General features: G+C 39.9%; 1 protein-coding gene across 3 annotated transcripts in view; it reads right to left on the bottom strand.

Annotated features, from left to right (window-relative positions):
* Positions 1-22,393, bottom strand: part of fgf14 (fibroblast growth factor 14) — a 114,214-nt gene extending 91,821 nt beyond the window's left edge. For 2 of the 3 annotated variants that reach the window (XM_086144942.1, XM_086144944.1), the window contains exon 1: positions 21,688-22,393. In XM_086144942.1, the coding sequence (XP_086001068.1) occupies positions 21,688-21,904 (217 nt within the window). In that variant the 5' untranslated portion in view covers positions 21,905-22,393. Of the gene's footprint in view, positions 1-3,146; positions 3,316-21,687 lie in introns of those variants that run through there. The other variant, XM_086144945.1, reaches the window with a different exon arrangement.
* Between the last annotated feature and the right edge of the window lie 1,542 nt (positions 22,394-23,935).

Here is a 23,935-nt window from a genome sequence, read left to right as displayed (position 1 = left end):
TTACCTCTTCATTGATCGTAAAGAAAGATCGTCCTCCCTTGTGATCTGCCATGTGATCCTAGGAGAAAGTCACTATTCATCTCTCCTGTCTTACTCATTTACATCTTAAAGGTTGCCTCCTTTCCCCTAACTATCATCATGGCCACATAGTAGCACACATATTATTTTACCTTTAACCTTGTGAGTCTCTTCATTGTTATACATTATTAATGTTAACTCACTATTTGGGATCACCAGAATTAGCACGAAAGCAGTCGTTATACTTGATAAAAAAAAAAATTCAAACTGAGGTCTCAAAATATTCTTGTCGAAATCTTCCTCTTGTAGCAACTTGAATTTCTTCACTTGAAGACATTTAACCCCCCATCCGAAAGGCTTCAGCGGTTGAAGAAGAAGCCGTTCCGAGAGGCTTCTTCAGTTGAAGAAACTCGTTTCGTCTCACAGGCCATTGCTCTCCTTTTGACCCTTACGCGCATTCTGTCTCCCGCACCATCTCTATTTCCACTCGGGGCTTCTCTCCGCTGCATTCCCAACTCCTCCCTGCCTGTTGGTGTAAGCCAGCGCCTCCCGCCTGGCTATCCATCCCCGACGGGGCCCCTCGAGTCCCACTGCGAGCTGGATGCAAGCGCTCCTGCTTGGCCCCCTGGTCCCTCCCCGAGCTCACCCTACTGCCGGCACCTCATGGATGCTGGTGTTTTCCCAACGTCATATTGTTTAAGCACAAATTGATATCAGTTGATTTCGCTCCATGGACTCGCAAGACATCACATGATCTCTGTTTACAGTATAAAGACAAGTCAAAGCAAAATTGTAGGAAGTATAAAGTCTGGAGCGCTCGTGTAATAATGTCCTTGTATGAGGAGCAAGAGTCGGAAGATGATACAGCCGTAGCTGCCGAATATTGTGGTCTTGTTCTGTTTTTTGTTTTTTTTTTTTTTTTTATCTCGAATTACTTTGATTTTGTTACTCCATGAATTAACTCCTACACAAGGAAATAGAAGAGTGTAGATCACTAACCAACATCTAGAGATGGATTTCATAGGCCAGTCTCTCCCACACACTAAAATGGTTCCTTCCCTATTGATCTCCTTGGAAACAGCAAGAAGGTTTCATTATAGAGATGAATGGGAGGTTAGACAGATGGATATCCTGTAAGGTGTTATTTGTTTTTTTTGTTTTTTCATTACTTAAGAGATTTTGACCTGGGCCATTTGATCATCAGTTACAACATGAATGAGAAGAAAATAATGAGGGCTGGATGGCATCGCTTTACCCATTTGAGACAAAAAAATAAGCATTTGAGTATCAATAGTTCCTGGTTAACAATTTCAGTAAAGTTTTCAGAAAAAGGGCCTTTTTTAACACAGATAATCTGAGAATGGTCATGTTAAAAATAACAACCAGACTTCTCTGTTCCTCTTACTCATCACTTTCTCTCATATTCACACTGAATGGTTTTACTTGCAAAGGGAATACAGTCGCTACACTTATCAGCGTTTCATGACATTTACTTTTCTAACTTTGATTATGAACAAATAAAGATAATATATAATATAATCAGATATTGGATTGATGATTTGTCCCTAGCTGTCCATTTTTGTGATCTCTGTCGCCCATCTTCCCCTGATTTCTCTCTATCTTTGTGATGTCATTTCAGCTTCTATGGTATTGGAGAACAAAACCTTGGAGTTTTTCTGTTCAGATGAACTACAGCACACACACACACACACACACTCACACACACACACACTCAGATTCCATTTGGAGTTATTTTTACACTTTGTCCTCAGAGGTGGAGAAATTGACCACAGTAAATCTGCCAGTATCAACCTCCCTTAACCCCAATTCATATAAATGTGCAGAACTCAATATTAGGGACACCTCACAATAGCCCATCACAAAATACAGTCAATAAAATTCATATAAATCTCCAACACACAATAATCTTTGTTAAAGTAGTGCTTTTTTTGCACCTCTGAGCCCCTAATATTTGTATTAGTGAAAGACAAAAGGCTGATTTTCACAGAATTCCAGTTTAATAATGCAAGATAGTTTGGATGCCAGGTCTCTACGCCACTGTCTGTGGTGCCATTCCTGTATCTCTTATCGCCATACATTTTTATTTCCTAATCCACTCGTGCAACATATTTAAACAATTTATTTTGAGGCTTTTACATAAGTCTCCTACAAGCAAACGCAAAAAAAACCCCATCTGAGTCAAGGTGATTCTGTTGAAAGCATCATAAAAGACAGCCATGATGTCATTGCATAACGACACCTGTGTTTTATGAGCGCATCTGTCAAAACAGCTGTTTGCAATATTTGTATCGCACGTCAGGTGAGGTGGCGAACCGTGACAGCAAACTACAGGTGAGACGTAGATCCGTCAGGCTTTCATTTGTATAAATATGCAAGGACAGAGAAGAGAAGAGAAGAGAAGAGAAGAGAAGAGAAGAGAAGAGAAGAGAAGAGAAGAGAAGAGAAGAGAAGAGAAGAGAAGAGAAGAGAAGAGAAGAGAAGAGAAGAGAAGAGAAGAGAAGAGAAGAGAAGAGAAGAGACTGTAGATCCACAGTAATGCATCATTCTTGGATTCCTTACTTCAACCCAAAAAGGTTTGCATTCAATGCAGCACAAAATAGAACAAAAAAAATCCAGAAGCATTATAAACATAATGGAGTCGCCTCCTCCTCTTTAGCATGCTTCTGTCTCAAAATAATTGATAACCACTTACAAACATGCTTCTCTCTGTTTCTTCCTCTCTCTCTCTCTCTCTCTCTCTCTCTCTCTCTCTCACACACACACACACACACACACACACACACACACTGACACAACAAAGTGTGACCTTCAGGTTTGATCATCTGCAATGCAGTGATTAGTTTTATTGATGTGTAAGCAGACTGCATTGATAAGACTCTTCCACTGCTCTTATTAAGTTCACATCATCTGCATGTGCTTCCTTATGCGTCATCAAAGAGCTGCAACGAAACAACTTTTATTAAATTAAAAATTCTCGGGAAAAAATGTGTATCATTGAAGGGACATTATTCAAACTTATCTATTCTCCTCAGAATTGAGTATTTAGTAATTTGCTGCTATTTCGAAGAAGCTCTTTCCAATAGCGTGTTAAGGCTGCTAGGACTCACCAAATAATCCATCAGTCTTTAGAGCCTTACGTACACGTAGTTCCACAACCTTTGCAAAAGATGACGTCTCCATATCCGGCTACAAAACCATATTGCGAGTTTGCCGAGTTTTTAAGTTAAATTACAATACACGTTACATACAATAATTAGACCCCGCAACACTGTTGCTCCAGCTTTAATACCCTGATGTCTGACGGAGCATTGGGCAACCTTTTAACCCATTCACATGAGTATCAGCACACAGATACCTAAATTGTTTCACCCACTTTCAAAAACGCCACCCTGTTTCCTCACCAGAACCTTCCAACGATAGATAACACCAACACTTTCTCGGCTGCCTGGAGATAACCTACCAGCGATGTCAAGTGTTGTCATGTCACAGCAAAACAGTGTTGGTGAAACTGTGATGGTGGTGACATATAAGCTGCCCCGATGGCACGCAACAGCAGGTGGCAGCACCGTGAGCGGGATGGGTCAGTTCAGTTAAATGTTGTTGGATCAGAACTGTTTTCGATGTCTACTCGGTTAGATGCCGTCCTCGACACGGCCTCCTTTTGCGATCCAGTGAGGTGAAGATTAACCGCCGGATACAGGTTACCGTCACTGCCCATGACATTATTATCATCATCACTACCATCATTGTCATGGCCCTCAAACTAAAGGACAAAAGTTACGAGATCTACCGGTTCCCATCTCTGGGAATGTAACTTCATCGTAATGCCATGCAAGAGGTGGATACAAGAGCCAAAAAGGTAAATCACTAGAATTTTGACAGTCATATAGTGTCCATCAAAAGAATGAAGACAACAACTAGTTGGGTTTGTCTGCTGTGACGAATGAGGCGGAAGCTCCGGGGCTAGTATTCTTTTTTTTTTTTTGTTTTCCGCCTTTCCTTCTTCTCTTAACAGAATAACTGTCTCAAAGTGTTCCGCTCCTTCAACCCAGTATATACAAAAAAATGAATCTATACAGAGAGGGAGTGAGAGTGACACAGAAAGAGAGAGAGAGAGAGAGAGAGAGAGAGAGCGAGAGCAGGAGAAAGACAGCGGCAGCAGCAGCAAAATGCTGCCTGCTGCACTGCAGCAAAAACCTACACAGCATAGTATAGCCACCTCATAACCTCTAGCACTGCACAGAACAGACCCTTGAGCAGGGGGAGAGGGCTGATAGACAGGTCAAGGGCTAAAAGACAACAAATACATAAACATGGAGCAATTACAGATAATTTATCCAATATATCCAATATATACAGTTAGGGAATCCTGACAAATCCTGGCAGCGAGAAACAAAATTCTGTTCTGTATTTATGATGTCCAAACTTCATTTTGGAGCCTTTTATTGGACTACCAAGAAAAGAAAAAAGCAGGGTATGAGACGCAGCAAACACACCTCTGCCAGAGAATTCACATAGCGGTGTAGTTGATGGTCTTGAGGTTACCATGGTGGCCAGAGTAATTCGATCTGTTCTTACCATGTTTACAGCAGTGTGAATTGAGATCCTCATAATCCATTTATAAATGTTATCCTGAACCAAAACCACTTGAATGTGGACGATCAAAGTGAATATGCATATTGGGGGTATTGTATGGAGGCCAAATTTTGAAAAGAAAAAATGAAGGGATAAAAAAAGATATGTTAAAAGTCCAATAAAAGTTGAATGTCCCCATTACAACATTCTCTTCATCCAAAGGCAAGTTAAGGAAACATCTTAAACATGTTCATTTGTAATGGGATATTTTTAGCCTCAATGAGTTACTCTCAGTGGTACTTGTCAGCTGGTAACACTTACTCACTGTTCCGTAAAGAAACCTGCTGCATCAGATGCTTGCAGCCTCACTCACTGAGTTCACTATCTCTGCAAGACACTTCATGCTGGTGTACTGGAGCAATACTCAAGTTAAGGTTAGTTTTATACATTACCAGTTCAAAGTCTGGATCAGCCCCCCCCCCCCCCCCAAAAAAAGAGCAATTTTCAGTCACCGCAATCACATTTTTTTTAGTCATTAGCAGGGCGGAGCAGTTCACCATCAGGGAGTTTCATAACATAAATCAACCAATTCAAACTAAGAAGTTACCTTTGTGTCTTAAACTAGACAAATTAAATATGATACTGATCCTACAAATTGCATCTAAATACCAGATATTTCCATCCATCCAACCATCCATCCATTTGTTTCCATACATCCATTGGATATTAGAAAGCTTGAGATTAAAACAAAAAAAAGTTGCCAGTCTTGCAGTGATGATTTTACTTCAACTGTATTTCAGGTATTAAACAGTGGGATGTGGGCTGCAAGCCTCAGGAGGTAGAGTGACAGTAAACAGAAGGTTGTCGTGTCGATCCCCGGGGATCATGTTGATGCTGAGCTGGTTGGCACCTCCTGTGGTGCTTGGGGTGTGTGTGTGTGTGTGTGTGTGTGTGTGTGTGAAAGCGTGAATCAGGCAACACCATAAAACACCAGACACCATTTACTATTCTGATGATGAATTTGCATGTTCTCCCTGTGTCTGCCTGGGTTTCCTATGCATTCTCCAGTTTCCTCCCACAGTCCAAAAACATGAAGCAAGTTAATTGAAAAAATTGTGAAAATTGCCCCAAATGAATGAGTGAGTGAGTTAATGATTGTCTGTCTGCACATGTTGGTGTATCCCACCTCTCGCGTGACGACAGCTGGGCTAGGCTCCAGCATCCACCGCGACCCTGAGTGCAGGATAAGCGGCGGACGATGGACTGATGTTGTTGATGAACTACACTGATAATGACAAAAAGTTGAAAGCGCTATTTAAAAGGAGACCACTGATCATTAAACATCTCGCAAATGAAATGTACCAGTTGTAACTCAGGGGAAGAAATGGCCCTGTCGTATTTGTTTACAAACCTATATATTAAGTTATTGGGCCAGATTTCCTGCACTGCTCCTTCCACCGGAGGGGGAAATGTGGCCAACGAACACCATCTGATCTCCCTGGAAATCAGTGATTCATAGCAAGGTCAGCATACACAGTAAAGGACATAAAAGAAAAACCACAGTGTCCTACAACTTCACATTCACATTGCGAAGGACTTTTCCTTTTAATGGAGAAATACATACAAAAAAAATACATATGTAAAGATCCAGGTAGTAGCTGAATTTCCATATTCAGAAATGGATTTCTCCTCCATGAATGCTTGATTTTCTCTGTGACTAATAACTGTCAATCAAAAACAAGTGGCAGTCTCCTTAATAAAAGCATCTGTGTTATATATTTGGAAAAAATATCCTTTCAACCTTCTGTTATGTAAACTCTCTAGACCCTTTGTGTTGTTGCTGTCAGTTGGATCAGTATAGGATTGAAGGTTTAAAAGCAACACAGATATTTAAACACAATCCGTATATATATCTTGTCTTTATAACAAAAGGAGGAACAAATTACATTTAATCATTATTTGTAATTACTGAGCTGTGTGTGTGAGTGCGCTGGATCCTGTTTTACAATGAAAGTGCGCAATTTTTTGTGATAGAATTACAGGTAATATATTTTCTTGGTAAAAGGTGCTGTATTGAATGAGTGAATCACAAACTAATTGGCTGCTGTCCTTACAACCTTATAACAAATAGATAAAGTTCATCAGATGCCAAGCAACCGTGTCACACGGACACAATATTACAAATCTAAAATTCCATTTTGAAAATAATGCTTTTTTTGTGTGTGTGCTTCTTTTTATTAATCCTCACAAATCAACAAAGCTGACAACACTTTTAAGAAGGAATCCTTGGTAGTAATCAGCCAGCGTTTGTGTGTGCCCTCTTGTTAAATACAACCTAAGATATCTTGTATGAAGTTTGCATTTTATTCTAATTAACAATAATAATGATGTTTACAGTTATTCAATATGTACCAGATATTTTAACCTGCATATATTGTATCTAGAAGACACTGCGTCCCATCAAGGACAAAGACCACCTTGAAGCTTTAGCCACTAAAATGAAAGATAATTTGAGAAGGTGCTGTTAATGTCTCAAAAGAATGAAGACAAAAAAAATCAAAACTATGAAGTTCAGCTCTTAACGGTGTAACAAACGACACAGAGCACAACGTTCATAAACAATTAGAATAAAGCAGCCACAACCTCATCTTAATGGTTGAATAGTGACAAACCTGCCAACCCAGAGAAAACAGAGGAAAAAGCATCCCGCTTAAGTTTTACTATCAGTGTGGAGCATATTCAAATTATGGAAAACAGTAATAAATGAGCTGGGGACCAACAGTGTGTCATTAAATCAAATCAGCAATCAATCATAATCAAATCAATAAAATGTACTCTCAGCACAGGAAAGAGGTAGATGCAGCTGACCTCGCTCCTTGTTTCAACATCCTGATTATTCCAGAGCACTGCAGCAAGCCAGTACCTTAGCAGTGTACATCTGGCCATATGATTACTTCTTGAATTGCGTCTAAACACACACAAAGACATGCAACACACTCGTGTCCGGTGTTTTCGCTGGAGGTTAACTACATTCCTGTCATCAAAGAGATGGGGAGCATGACCTAAACTCCTTGTCATTTAGCAACCAAATACAAATGTGTCATTTTCCTTCAACACAACAACATAGAACATGTGTCCGACCCATCACGGCCCTTCATGCATGACACACAAACCAAACACACACACACACACACACGGGAATTATATTTGAGACTAGAGGAGCAGACATAATACGTTTTTGCCCTTTTTGGTGCAATTTCCTTGTAATGCACATCCGAGGAGCAGCACTGTGTGCACAGAAGAGTTTGCATGGCTTGAAACTGGATTTTATTAGCTTCAGGTAATAAGACTGGCAATCTGTGCCCTGAAAGCCATGTGTTCACAGGCCAGAGGAAAAATTGTACATTTCTTACAAAATGCTGTTGGGAGATGAGCAAGATGGTGATATAATTGTTATATATTCAGTTGTAGGGAAGTATAGATACTGCAAAAGGTTCTTTAGTCAGTGGTTTGCCTTGCATAATGATATGACAGGACTTTTAAATTCAATTTTGTCATGTGATGGAATGATCTTCAGGTCAACAGAATTTTGAAATATTGTTGATTATATCAAAATAGAGTGGTTTATAGCAGTGTGAGGAGGAACAACAACAATAAGCAACAAGGTGCCTCATCACCTTTGTATCATCGACCACAATAGATATTGATTTATTTGTTGTTAATTTGTTTTCATTAACATGAATGTGGCCAGACTGTATTTCACTGACATTTATCATATCCTTTTTTAAAGTAAATATAAGTATTAACATTAGTTAGTAAGATTCCTGCAATGATTCCAGCGTATCAGTTTACAGCTAAATACAGGGGAAAGGATCAACATAAGCATGAAAAATGAGTTTAGAGTAACCATTTCCTAAGAACTGTATGTGTCATCCTTGAGTCTTAAAAGTATTGTACCTCTGATAATCAATCAGTACCACATTTATAGCAAATCATACCCTGAGGCTTTTTACATTGTGTCAATTTGTATGGTTAAGGTTACAGCTCTGCAGAAGCTTTATCAATAAGCCACCACTGTAATCATGTCTGCTTTCAACAGTTAAATGGGAATGTCAGTGTGTGACAAGATCATCTAAAATTAATTTGTTGCTGCAGGAAGACTGGTGCTGCCGGTGAATTAAGTAAAACTGAGGGAAAAAAAAATAGCAATGATATGAACAAGGATAGAAATAAAAAATGTAAGATTTTGCAGATGATCACATGGAAAGCTTGTACTGTAAGCTGTTGCAGTAAACTACACAAGAACTTAAGGACTCACAGAAATATCTGCAGCTCAAACGGTAGCAACAACTGCTAAGTAGTCAGGAATTGTTACCTCCCTGCCAGTCCCTAAAGACAGCAATCTTGTCTATGAGTCACAAATGTCAGAAATTGAGGATAGCTTCAAGCTGTGTCAGGTTTCAGAGGTTCTGGGATATATCCAGACATTTCACACTGCTCACACTTGCGGTTGTCTTAATAATAATTTCATAGGTTTAAAATATACAAATATTTTTTTCACACTTTCATCTCTATTACTGATATAGAGTACTACAGATGCAGTATTTGCTTTGAGAATGCTAATAGAGAAGTACAGAAAAGGTAGGAGGGAGCTGCATTGTGTTTTTGTAGCCCTAGAAAAAGCATATGACAGGAGAGGAACTCTGGTATTGTATGAGGAAATCTGGAGTGGCAGAGAAGTATGTTAGACTGGTGCAGGACATGTATGCTAACTGTGAGAAAGTGGTGCAGTGTGCTGTAGAGGTAACAGAGAAATTCAAAGTGGAGGTGGGATTCCACCAGGGATCAGCTCTGAGCCCCTTCTTTTTTGCAGTGGTGATGGACAGGCTGACAGATGAGGTTAGACAGGAATCTCCATGGAACATGATGTTTGCAGATGACATCGTGATCTTTAATGAGAGCAGGGAACAGGTTGAGGAAAATCTAGACAGGTGGAGGTATGCACTGGAAAGGAGAGGAATGAAGGTTAGTCGCAGCAAAACAGAGTATATGTATGTGAATGAGAGGAACCCGGGTGGAATGGTGAGGCTACAGGGAGTGGAGATCAAGAAGTTGGAGGATTTCAAGTACTTTAGGTCAACAGTCTAGCAAAAGAAGACTATCGGCTAGAATGAAAGGAAAAGTGCACAAGACAGTGGTGAGACCAGCAATGCTGTATGGCCTAGAAACAGTTACAATGATGAAAAGACAGGAGGCAGAACTAGAGGTTGCAGAGATGAAGATGATAAGGTTCTCTTTGGGAGTGACCAGGATGGATAGGATCAGGAATGAGTCTATCAGAGGAACAACACATGTTAGATGTTTTGGAGAGAAGGTCAGAGAAGCCAGACTGAGATGGTTCGGTCATGTACAGAGGAGGGATAGTGAATATATTGGTAGAAAGATGCTGGAGTTGGAGCTGCCAGGCAGGAGGTCTCAAGGAAGACCAAAGAGAAGATTTATGGAGGTAGTGAGAGAGGATATGAAGGTAGTTGGTGTGAGAGGAGGATACAGAGAATAGGGTTAGATGGAGAAGGTTGATTCGGTGTGGCGACCCCTGAAGGGAAAAGCCGAAATGAGAAGAAGAAGAAGATCACAGTGTCTGATAATTTTTCTGTGAATTCAATCACAGCACCTCACCCCTGTATGGGAGCTCAGCAGCCACTATGTCTTTCTGTGTTATGGTTTCTAGAGCTGGTAAGCACTGACATGTCACTTTAGAAAGAACCCATGTGCGATGTACCTCCCTCTTCATATGTTTTTTGAATTAGATCACCAGAGAAGGTTAAAGATCTCCACTGTGCAAGTGAAGCCAGTTTAATATGTAATGTACTGAGATCAGTGAACCCAAGACGACCCTGAAATTAAAGCATTATAAGGAGATTAAGTATGTTGATAAATGGGATGACATGCTTTTTACTCTTATCATCTCTAATTCAAAAACATTTGTATACCCCCCTGTGACTTTCAACTGAAATTCTGTCTTTTAAAATATTCAGATTGTATGTAAATCATTTTAGACAGTCTGAGTGCGGAAAAAAAAAAAAATTAAAATCCACTTTGTTACAAATCTGATCCAGACCACATCTGACAGAACATAGACAAAAGAAGAAGACAACATTGAGTGCAGCATTGGAGGAGTTCTACATGATGCCATTTAGCCCAATATTTAGTCCAATCTGGATCAGTTGCAAACCTCTTCATAAGATTTACTGAAAGATTTGATTGAAGTGTTGTACAATTTCAGGTAAATTTACGGTAAATTCCACAAATAAACCAAACTGGGTGACACAGTGGCACAGTGATTAGCACTTCTACCATACAGGAAGAAGTTTCCTGTTTCGATTTCTGGAAGAGGGCCTTTTGTGTTCAATCAGTTCTCCTCAAATCTGCGTGATTCCAGAAAAAACGTGCTGTAGGTTTATTGGAAGCCCTTAATAATCCAACCATTGGAATGAGAAAGTATGGTTGTATATCTTATATGCCGCCCTGCGATCAACCGGCAACAGAATCCAGGGTTAACCCCGTCAGTCACAGCGACAGCTGGGAGAGGCTCAAGCACCCCTGTAACTCTGAACGCAGGAGAAGTGATATAGATAATGGATGAACTGAGCTCATCATCATCCTGTGTTTCTATATGAGACATTGGAGATAAAAACCCATTACCAAATAGAAGAATAATTGGGAGTTTAATTAATACAGTTAGACAGAACAAAGGCTGTCATTTTGGAGTACTCTACTTTTCACTTTTATAGTTAAGTCAAGGTCGAGTTATTTTTATGTTGTTTTTTTTTTCATAGCGTTTTTTCTTTGTTCCAAAGTTTCTGTGCTCTCCCTTTTTCTCTTTAACCGTTACGAATTTCAAGCCAGTACGGCTGCAAGAACATTTTTTTTTTTTAATATATAAATCAAAAGAAAATCCATTACATGTACAGTAGTTTCTACTGTCAGGCATTGGCAACTCTTTTAATGGATGCTCAGAAAATACAAGGGAATCGCCGCAGCACCAAAGCCCCCGAGGACCGCTGTGGACTGAATAAGTGAACAACAGCCTTCAGCTGTACCTGAGGCCCGATACGTCTGCGGGCGGGCCATCAACAGAACAATCACTGAAGCTCCACCCGGATTCAGCCAAGCCAAGAATGCTGATGTGGCACGTTCCATCCAAGCCTCATCCATAGCAGACTTTTTTTTTTTTTTCCGTCACTCCTCATGACTGACTTTGATAAATAATGATTCAAGACTCTATTTCAACTCTGTAACATCTTCATAATAAACAGCATCACAACATTGTTCATATTGTGGATATCTGTAGCCCTGGTTCTGACGATAAATGGATAAATGAATCTGTGGTGCATGTTCAACTTCTATTTACTTTCTTGCATGTTGATAGATAAACAATAAATCTTGTTTTATTTGATCCAAATTTGGCTCTATTGGGTCTGCAAAATGCTCCTGTGGATACAAATTTGATTTATGGATAATTAGGTGAAACCTCCCTCCTCCCCACTGAAATAGGTTTTATCTTGAATATTATTTTGATCCTGTAATGCCAGATTTCTCTGCAATTGTTAACATAAAGCACATTTTTTTACATTTTTTCCAAAATAATTTTGGAGGCGGAGAAGCAGTCAGTCTTGTGTGATTCAACCTTTACATACAGTATCTGTCAAGAGACCCAATTTGAAGACACCTCAAGGGGAGAAGAAGTGAAAATGATTTCAGACAAAATTGCAAATACTTGGGCTTTGTTACTTGGCTCATTTTCTTGCCACATGTTAATCCCTGCTTATGCTTTATTCTCTCGCAGACAAATTATATAAATATGAATCTTATTATTTGGAAAATGTAAGAAACAATTGGCTCCCAGACTGGAATCATGAAACAAGAAGCAGAAAGCTTCTCGTCCAAAAGCAATAAAATCCTTCAGCAAGCACCTTTAAACCTTGCTGAAAGTATGTTTTATCTGTTTTATCTAGGCTGCCTTTTTCTTGGTTGTGAGCCATTCTTCAAAGGAAAAGTTCAATGTTCAGAAAATAAACGTCCAAGGCATTTTTATGGCAAACTGTAACTAAAAGATTTATTTTGATTGTTATTTCACTGTGAAATTGGACGAACGTCCACAATGCAATACAACCTTCCACATTAGCCATCAGGTTCCCCATTCAAATGAAGTACTGACCTCTTTACGTAGCAATGCATCTGGAAATAGAGGGAAACAACTGTCATATTTTCAGCCAGAGGCCACTTCATAAGCTTCTAGCATTGAATACAATTACAAATAAATACATTTATTAATGTATTTACATTTAGACAAGAACCCCAAAACTGATGTTGGATTAACATGTATAAGGAATTTCTTATCCCATGAAATAAGAGAAAGACATTGAGGAGAAATTTTAATTTTAAATGAATGACAGTAGAAGAAAAGTCTCATAAAAGTGACATCTTTGTAAATTATATCTTTAAATCTGATAAGCTAAAATCAGTCACAAAAGCTTGATTTTATTCCTCTAGGATCACTTTGAGATAGACACCAATTCTCTTTTAAGCAATTTAACAAAAGTAGCAAGAGTATTGGAAATCAATACCTTCAATCACAACCATAATATTTTACCATGCAGTATAACTGTATAGGTTTTCTCTTTTCAGTTTTTCATCTAATTGTTTCATTACTTATCCTTCAAGTTTTTTCATAGCACTGTTATGAAACATAAATAATTTTACAGGATAATTGTCTGAGAATAAACAAAATTTGACATGCACATATTTAACTTAATATGTGGGACGTCAGTACAAATTCCCCCAAAAATTGGAATCCCTGCACTGTCAACTTACAACACACAGTTCTTGTCAGTTCTTCTGTTTGTAAGCAAAATGTAACCGTCATGCAAGCTGAAAGGAATTGGATGGGACCTGTAGGTATTCAAGATTTTACATATTTTGTCTTAAGAATGTATCTTACGAGACAATTTTTCATCGACACTGCCAAATCCGAGTTCTCCGGCTAGCATACTCTGCTTAATGTAAGAAAAGGAAGAAAATCAGAATAATTTTTAAATATATTTTCTTTCTTTCAAATTAACTTTTTCTTGGACAATATGTATGATTAGGATTACAGGACAATTAAATGATCAGATGTTTGTGTAGAAAAAAATGTCTGTGTATTAAAAGAAAACAAGGCCCAAAAAAATGACCCATCCAACTGACCAACAGTGACGGATCTGGTTTTGTGTCCAAACCGGTTTTGTGTCTGGTTTGTGAAGATATTCAACTTGCAATTATAAGGGAGAGAAAAGCCAAATATTCAGGTTGGACAAAGACATTAATTAACCTCTCACAACCTCAGTTCTCATCTGAGGAAATTACCTTTTCATTTGTCTACAGCTTATACTTTATTCTATTTTACTATGACTTATGGTCCCAATATATGGTGACTTTTTGTGAATGCCAGCAGTCACAAAAGCATATTACCATAATCACTGCAAAAAAATATTACCGTATCACTCTTTAATTCACCAACTACTTTCAATATTTTTTTTCTTTTTTGGTTGTAATAACTTCAGCACATAAATAGTCATGGATCACAACATCAATATTTTCAGGCATACCATATTTTTTTCCAAAAAATCAGCAAAATAAGCTGAGCAAAAAGAATCCTCTCATCCTTCTTTAAAGTTTGTTTAAATGTTCTATAAATGTTAGTCTGTGTATGCTATATCAAATCGTGATCTTTCCTTTCTTGGGATAAAGATTCCTCCACTTAAGTTCTCGCCCGTGAGATGAGATTCTGGGTTCCAGCACTTGGGGTTTGGCGTTTTGCACAGATTGTAAAGCCCTTTGAGGCAAAATACATTTGTGTTTCTGGGATATATAAATACAATTGCCTTGACTTTAATTGGGACTTTTCTTCTTATTACGTCCAACCTTGAGGAAACAGAGCTAAGTTAAAGTGTCGACCTGCAGTTTCGGTGGCCCGAGGCATTACATGGGCCGTCCTCTGTTCTTCCCACCTCTTGCGCACTTATGAGGGATATTTCATATCCAGAATACATCTCATTTTCTTTGCTTAGTTTAGAGACAATTATCTTGTTGCATTCAAAAAGTCTGTGTTTTTCTGATTATGTTCCCTTTCCTGGATGGATGGTGATGGATGGCAAAAATGATCTTGAATATCCTTATCCTGGCATACCATTGTTTGAAACCCAAACAAAAGTTATTTTTACGCAGGAAAAATTTTGCAGCCTAAAAATGGTAAGCGAAATTATGATACATTCTATCATATTACTGTATAAAACTTTCCTATGGATCCTACTTCTATCATATTCAGGCCCAGATTACATTTTGATTGGAAAAGGAAATTTTGGTAACGAAATGTCAAGCAATCCAGAACTTTACTGTGATTTCAATTAGGTATTTCCCAGAATTTTTGACCATGACTGGCATGACTTAATCTATGTAATAGTAATAATGACTTCATGTTTTTGATTCAAATTGTGGCATGATGCTCCATGAATTTTGTAGTTAATGCTATAAATGCAAAATTACAAAATATTGCATAAGAAGATGGTTCACCAGAAGAAGATGGTTCACCAGAAGAAGAGATGTCATTGAGTATGCCAAAAATGTCAAACTAGAGAAATTCTGCTGATGGGAAAACTCTGTTGGTGACAAATGATGGCAAGATCAGCAAACAGACTTAGAAACCAGACAGATGTTGCACTTTCATCGAGTTGAAAACTGAATGAAACAAAATATTCTGCCAATCATCGACAATATGATTGACATCAACAGCTGCCCCCAACCAAAACAAGACTCAGCAGTCAGGCATATATGGGACAAAGGATGAAGAACAAAGAAACTCCTCCTTTGGCAAACCACAGAACTGAGACATCTAGCTAGGGGATTACATTGCTATCTGTAACATCCAAGGTCCTCTGCCGTCTTCCTGCTGGGCAGAGTGGACAGATTTCAGGAAATTTAAGAATGCACCTACCAGATTTTTATCAATGAAGATCCTCTTCAGTGGAATGACTTTCAGAGAGCTTTTTGACAGTTCCAAGACAGACGGTATTGATACAGAGGTTTTAGCTTTATTTTTAATATGGTGTTACATAAAAAGCAACCTCACTAATTTTATTCCTGCAGAATCTGGTGAAGGACAGAGATATATCATCTCTCCCTCCCACTCCCTTATTGACTGTTATCGACTGGTTCAAGTAAAAAACACCTCAGATTACACTAGAGGTATCCAGTTGCTCTCTTCACTTAGCTAGAATGTCCCCACTATGCTGATGATATGCTCGACTCGCCTGCAACTGAGAAAACTGTCAGATCCGATTTGAACGTCTATACTTTGAAAAGCCATTAACTTGAAATCAACACCACGTCTACAAGTGGATATCAATATTGTGTCAATATCAAAGAGGTCTCTTCAGTAAGTCAATATCAAGGAGGTAAGGACAACACATGCAGTAATGACGCTTGTTTAAGAGAAAGCTAATACTGTATTCACAACTCTTCATACTTTCAGTTCAATGCAGTAAAGCCTAAAAACAGGCATTTTTTATACAGTCAGCAGTCTGGTGAGTGATGGAGAGTAATATGAAAAAGATCAATGTATTGCACAATGGAGGTCACTGCAAAACTTGGATCGTCTTCTGACAAGTAAAGATTTCCAATAAAGATCTTCAAAAAACTGTCACAATGAGGTGCTGGAGGAAAAACGAATTGTGGTTCAAAAGACCAAGGCAAGTCCTCCATAAAGACCTGGACAGCAGTTCTGGAGGAGCCTGAGATGCATTCCACCTGGAAAGCCAAAAAACAAACAAGGCCAAAAATAATCCCAACTACAATTGACCTCAGAAGTGAAAATGGTTGACACACCGCATAGGTCTCAAGCTCCTTTCTCTGAGACACACTGGATTTCAGAGAAGTAGAATTTGGAATTTAATGTTTATTGTCATCCTGAATATAAAAACAAATCAAAGGAATTGTCCGGCATATTTTGTTCATGTTCCTCTTCTTTGCAGGTCAAAGACTTTAAGGGCGTGGGTTCCTTCAAAGGTCCAACACAATAATCTGCTCGCTACTTTACGAGTGTTCTCAATATTTAGTGTCAGCACATCAATATTCCACTATTCTATATGGGTGTGCTAGGAATCTATATTAATGACACAGGATGATACTTTCACATTTGAAGTTAGCGTTCCTGTTTATCCTTAGACCAGGGGTGTCAGTCAAATACACAGTGGGCCAAAATTCAAAACTGGGACAAAGTTGTGGGCCCACATTGATATTCATTAAAAAAAATCTTCCTCCAGACATAACAATGAACCTTTTCATGTGGACCCTAACAAGTTTTGCTTAAAAACAAAATATGGAACAAGCATAGCTTAATACTATACAATATATAACTTAATATTGCAAATGTGCAAAAATCTGTATTCTGCCTAAGTAGCAGGGTGCCAGTATTAGCATTAGGTCGCTATGACTACTGTCAACAGAGGAGAGGGCGTTTATGGGTCCTGTTGTGATTTTTGTACCAAAACACCAGCAGAAAATTCTGGGATTTGTAGAATTAGCGGTGCATGCACTGTAGATTATACTAGTCATTTGGTATGGCTTTGTGGGCCAAATATAATTACAGTGCGGGCCAAATTTGGCCCGCGGGCCAGAGTTTGACACCTGTACCTCAGACCAACACAAATGCATAGTTGAAGCATCAATCCATTACATAAACACACACACACACACACACACACGCACACACACACACACACACACACACACACACATACAAACAGATACTACAAGTGATAAGCTACAAAGCATCACATAGATCGATTAATTTACCTTAACTGTACTGTCACTCAACTGTCGATGACCCCCTACAGTGACTGTTGGAATAAACTACACTGACTCCACACACATGTTGCAAAAATGCCCTTTCGAGCTCTGGTGGCTGATTATTTACATTTTAGCACTCTTGAGTTTCACAAAGCCAAAAGATAACAAAAGTCAAAGGTACTGGATCAAATGGTTGCCTTTATTGCTTATAGCAGTTTATGACTTAATTCTAAGATATTAAGGTCCTCACTGTAGAATAAATGATGTTTGTAAAGTTTAAAAATGACAATAAGTTAACACTTGCACAATCATCACTATAACATTTCAGAGCTACATGATGAAAGGTAGAATATCTTCAACCCTTCCAATCAGTCAGAAAATCATTTAATTTACTTAACAAAGTCTATTCAATTTCAGTTATGATGAGTTTGAACAAGAGTTTCATTGGCCTCAGATCGTCTACAGAGACATCTACTCTGTGTGTGTCTGTGTTTGTGTGTGTGTGTTGTTTGTACACCTAAATATAATGCAAAGACCAATTTAGTCAGTAGTCACATTTCTAAAAGCTTTTCATGACAGTTTCAGTCAGTATGAATGCCTCACAGTTGGACCGAAATTAATAGAAGAAAGGTATTATACCCGATGACAACACCGTGATGTGGTCAGACAAACATATTCCTTCAAAAAGCACTGGCAGGAAATTTTGCATTATTAAAAAATTAAGCCACGATGACGAGGGATTATATCTAACAAATAATAATGTTGGTGAGAAATGAAAAATCGACCCTGAGTGAGCTGAGCTCATTATAAACCTCAAACTTTCCCAGGTGTCTTACAGTGGTCTGATGGACGACGGTTGGTGGAGGTGCCTCTGAAAAGGCGTTTGAATGAACGACCTCAAGTAAACGACTTCTTCACAAAGGTTAACTTGAAACAAAAGATGTGTCACTTTACCTTAACATCCGTTACTCATTGGGTGATTTTTCACTGCAGCAACTGACACAGTGTTGTGGGTGGCTCATATCTTTTTCCTTGTCTAAACCATGGGAACCATATAGGACACATCAGGACTGAATTGTGTTGCGAATAAGGGCATGGGTGTAAGTTATAATAACCAATGTGTAAGTTCAAAATGCCAAAACAAACACAAGAACTATATATCAACAATGAGGAATCTTACAGTGCTGCAGTTTGTAGAGTTCAATTATGCTCTGCTGCCTCCCCTGCTTTGCATGACGATCAAACAGAAGGCTGAAATAGAAAACTAGGGGGCTGTTCTTGTAAACAACTCTACCACATCATGAAAGCCTCCAGTTCTTGCATTTGGCAAACCAAATTTATCTTTTTTTCAACTTCATTATCTTCAAATGCATTCATTTCCATAACGAGAAATGTCAAATCATCATATTTTCCAGGATTCCAATACAATTTGACAACAAATTCACTGTAGATATTTACATAAGTGTTTCTCTGACACAAGGTAACATTGCATAATTAGATTGTAAAACTATTTCCCCTGCATGATATATAAGACACTGATAATTCTAATCCACCATATCGGACAAAAATAAAAGCGGACACTGTAGCCACAAGCGAAAAATGCTAGGAAAATGAGTAAGACTTTAATTTACTATGTCATAGTAAGACTTTGGGCTCCATTCATATGTTGATGCCCCATTCATATGTTTTTGGTGTCTTTATCTAGTATTAGTAATACTACCTACCACCTCAAGTATACAGAATAATACAGAATAAAAACCTGTGGTTGTGATGAAATTCAAGTTGTTAATTAAATAGAAACGCATGCAGACAAGCAAATGTGAAATACAAAGCAAATCTAACAGACAACTCAAAGCATAAAAAGAAAACACAGTTTTCTTTGCACCTCTTCAAACGCCAATGTACAAAATGATACCGATAGTATCTTATAACTTATAATGCAGGTGTTTCTATGCAACTGGAGACTGACAGTTTTAGCCCACTTATAACCCTGGGTGGTTGGTATCGCTGTGATAACTAAAAATACAGCCAAAGATTTGGAGCACTGTGTCTCTTCCTATTCAGGTGGGGGCCAACTCAACTTAACACAGGGAACACCTGCTTCTCCTTCCCTCTCCTTCCCTAGAGGGCCACACACTTTTGCCACCGGAAACAAATTTGATGTGTTTCGTTCGACCGTGTGAGTTCAACTGGATAGTCAAAGGAAGCGGTGTTACATTCAACTGGCACACTCTGAATTTTGGCCTACTTCGTTTCCCAGTTAATGACAAGCTCCAGCCTACTTGCTGATTCAGCACACATGCTGACCGTAGAGCCTCTTGTTCTGTAATAGGCCTCTACAAGGCAAACATGGGCTACTCTCACTTTGAAAGACACCATGCTTGTCTAAGCCTGGATTTCGTTAGCTTGCTGTGATGAACTGAACTCGTCTGGCTGGAGCGTTTCCACTGAGCCGCAATCAGTTCGAACCCCAGAACACTCCATGTTTCAAACTCCACATCTGGCTTTTCTTGCTGTTTTCAGTTTTTGATTTCGAACCTGCAGATGCTATCAATTGAGCAATCCGCCCCCCGGGGGAGTAAAGTATTCTGATTTTTCTGCACGGTAAATAGGCCTGACAAGTAAAACGTGGTATTGAAGACATCTGACTTGCACTTTGCGTTAACCCATCTGCGATCGGTATGATGTCGAGGCGAGCAAATACAAGTTGTGATGCTAGTCCTGACAAAAAGCGATGAACAAATAAATAATTGCTTTAAGGCAAAATCGCATGAGGTAAATACCTAATACTTAACTGCTGCACGTATGAATAAAGGGAATCTGCTTCCATGTGGTGTTAAAAATCACATTTTGATCCATGGTTGGCTACAGTCGGGTACAAATTGCCACAAAAAACACTAAATAGTTTTTTGCTCATGTGTATCAAAGGGAAAGGCTGGGGGTCGAATCAGCAGTAAGTGTGAGATAACAACATGAGCTTTCCAAATTGAGACAGAGTAAGTCATCTGTGATGTCGGTCAGCGAGTTGATACCAATGCCGTAGAAGCCACGAAAGCCCCTCCTCATAATCCATCTTGTGTTAAACGTGTGTATCACGAAACGGGAAAGTGTGTGTACGTTGTGTGTGTGTGTGTGTGTGTGTGTGTGTGTGTGTGTTCATCAGCTGATGGTAGACACTGTTTTTTGACGTCGCTCCTGCAGTGTCAGCAGAGCAAAACAGTCGCCTCTCCAGTGTGATGTTAATGTACTGCAGTTGCAGTGTGGAGGGAAGTGTGTTGCTGCTGCTGCTGCTGCTGCTGAGCTGACATCCTCAGCAGGAAGTAACAAGTAGTGTGTCCACCCGTGTCATGCCCACGACTGCCTGTTGCAATCACATGTTAAATTGCACACGCATGTGGAACGGGGAGGCCGGGCCCGGGGCTTACGCAGTTTGATTCTAACACACATAAAAGTCATGGGAATCGAAAAGGTTGCACAGGTGCAGGACTGGTATTAGTGCGGAGGAGCAGGTTTCAGGATTCATACACACCTCCAACCCCTGCGTGGACGACACACATTCAACACATGTGATGACACACACACACACACACACACACACACATACACACGCAGAATAATGAGGCCGGGTTTGATGGAGAAGTGGTGTTGCGGCGGGAGGAGCTGCTGCAGTGAGCACTGGGATGTGCACCATCCGCGCAAAACGGGGGGGGGGGGGGGAGCACACTGGCCAGATTGACTGCGTGGAATTTACACCCGTGGGGAGGGAAGGAGGGGGGGGGGGGTGCATCTAGCCGCTCTGTATATGCATGTGTGAGTGTCTGAAAAAGTTAGGGGATCATGGTGCCATGGCGATGCGGAGGAGGGGGAGCTGTGTGTGTGTGTGTGTGTGTGTGTGTGTGTGTGTGTGTGTGTGTGTGTGTGTGTGTGTGTGTGTGTGTGTGTGTGTCCATGTGCGCGTTCTCGGACCATAGCCGGCCGATAGTATACGCACAGAATAAGTTGTTCCTCCCCCACGGCTCCTCCGCATGAATGCGTGGATTGCGGCTTCGTCACATTCACGGCCAAACAAAACCCATAACGCACAAGCGCGCTCTCCTCTTCGCGCGCACGCGCACGCGCGCCACAACGGCCGGTTCGCGGGGCGAAACGGAGGAGCAGCCGAGGCGTAATGATGGGAGAGCTTACCACTTGGATTCTTGTTTTTCTTAAGACTCTTGCCACAAAGACACTGCAGCATATGCGTTCCTTTGCTGAAAATGTTCCAAAGAAACCACATTGATTTGGGCAAAGAGCAATCCAGAGGCTTAAACACCCAGATATAGATGAGATCCTTGCGGTTGCATAATAACACACCAACTGTACCATAGAAAAATAGGTATATCCAAGTCCTATGCGTTGTCATTCACGTGTGTTTTCTTCTTTTGGCGTATAAAGGATGCCTCCTTAAGTAGTCGATCATAGAAAATATACTCTGGAAATTGCATGTGTCGCACCGGGAGGAGAACGGGCCGCCGGTAAACAAACACAACTAACGTGAAAACAATAAAACACGGTGGGTTTCCGAGGAGAAAACCATTGCCTGGTTAGTTCATCACTCTGAACAGAGGAGGGTGGATCAGCTCAGCATCAGAAGCCAGGGGAGGATGCATCCTATGCACAGACTGCTGCAATGATCGCCCCAACAAAACACCACATTGCCGGATCAAGTCCAAATTCCTTTCTGCCGTAAAGCAGCTTGAGGTCAGATCCCACCAGCCGCAGTTTTCATCGCTGACGGTCCCACGCTGCAACGTCTCTGATAAAAAAAAAAACCACACTTGGGTTTCCCGGTGCGTGTGTGTGTGTGTGTGTGTGTGTGTGTCCGTGATGGACTGGACTGTGCGTTTCTGCCTTTTCGTTGAGGGTCTTTTTTTTTTTTTTTTCTCCCTCCAAACCCTTTTCACCACCTCGCTACTGGCATCTCCAAAAGTGCGGCGCGCCTGTATAAAAACATTTGCATGAATTTTCCTTTAACGGCGGAGCTCTGTTAGAAATAGACTAGGAGGAGGGGTTACATTGAAAGATTGGCTTTCCATTACGTAAAACACGTGGTTTCTGCCCCGTCATATCAGTAATGCTCTAGGAAATATTTATGATCTACCGAGACAATTACACCGTGTCACATCAGACCTAAATTCTTTAAATGACGGAGTCCGTGACGTGCGCGGAGCCACGCACGTCCGCATGTGGATTGCAGGACACGACGGATGTGCAGCGGATTGGAAGCGGTCGCTGCAGTTGTTGCATCTTTGTGAAAGTTCAAGTGTTTTTTTTTTTGTTTGTTTGTTTGTTTTTTTTTGTCATACGAGGCGAACAGTCGAGACACATGTGGATGCAGATATATCGTCCACGGGCTGCACGCAATTTTTGGGGAGTCTGCCCCCCCCCCCCACCCCCGCACCCCCAGATGTGACGATGTGTCCCAGTTGCAATGCAGAAAATATTGGAAAAACATGCACTTAAATGCCACGTCTTGTCTGCGGTGAGAGGGACAAACAGTGACCGACCTCTTGAGGACAGTCTTTGTCTGACCGTGTTTGTTGTAGTGCTGCAGAGGACAGTGTTTCTCAAGAGACACTATTTGCATGAAATACTTAAATGCAGAGGAATGCAAAAGCAAAAAAAAAAAAACACTGCTGTAAAAACTTGTGGATCTTCTGTGATTACAGTGTCGTGATTGTAAAATTGCAGGTGGATTGTTTCGGATGTTTTGTTCTTGTGTTGCTTTATCTCTGAGGACAAAGGGATAAAGTGTTGCTCATGACGGCTGTTTGCACTGCATGACTACATTTCTCAAAGGATGTCAAGGTTTTCCATCACAAACCGAGGGGCAACGACATATTATTTTCCCTGACTACGCCCGCCCAGTGTGTGTATGTGTGGGTGTATGTGTGTGTGTGTGTGTGTACACTTACATACATTGCAAAGTTTAGTCAAAGAAGTATGTTTACAATAAATATGTTGGTATTTCTGTTAAGCTTGATCTGGCTCTATGTGACTGGATGCTCACTCGTTTGCTGTTGCTGTTCTTATTCTAGTTATTTCTAATTTGTTGCCAAAGTTTAGCTATTTTATGGCAGCTTTTTAATCAATTCATATAAAAAATGCAAAAGGTCTGCTTCTGTCTGTCTTTGATTTTTTTTTTTCTCATAAGCTTTGCAAGTTGTTTTTTTTTTTTTTTTTTCTGGCAAGGTTTTGCAAATGTTGACCACAGTTAAAGCTTATAAAATTTAAATGACTTGGACAGATGAACATCCTGGTAAAAATGAAACACTTTAAAATCATTTTAAGTGTTTTTATGTATTTTCCGCAGATTCTAACAACAATGTTCAGCCTCATTTGCTGATGGATTTTATTTACTTGTTGCAATTATTGATTGGGGATTTTTTTAATT

The sequence above is a fragment of the Fistularia commersonii genome, chromosome 4 (genome assembly GCF_037954325.1).
Source record: "Fistularia commersonii isolate RoL2024-O1a breed Wild chromosome 4, RoL_Fcom_v1.0, whole genome shotgun sequence".
Lineage (NCBI taxonomy): Eukaryota > Metazoa > Chordata > Actinopteri > Syngnathiformes > Fistulariidae > Fistularia > Fistularia commersonii.
This window is presented reverse-complemented; position numbering and strand designations above follow the sequence as displayed.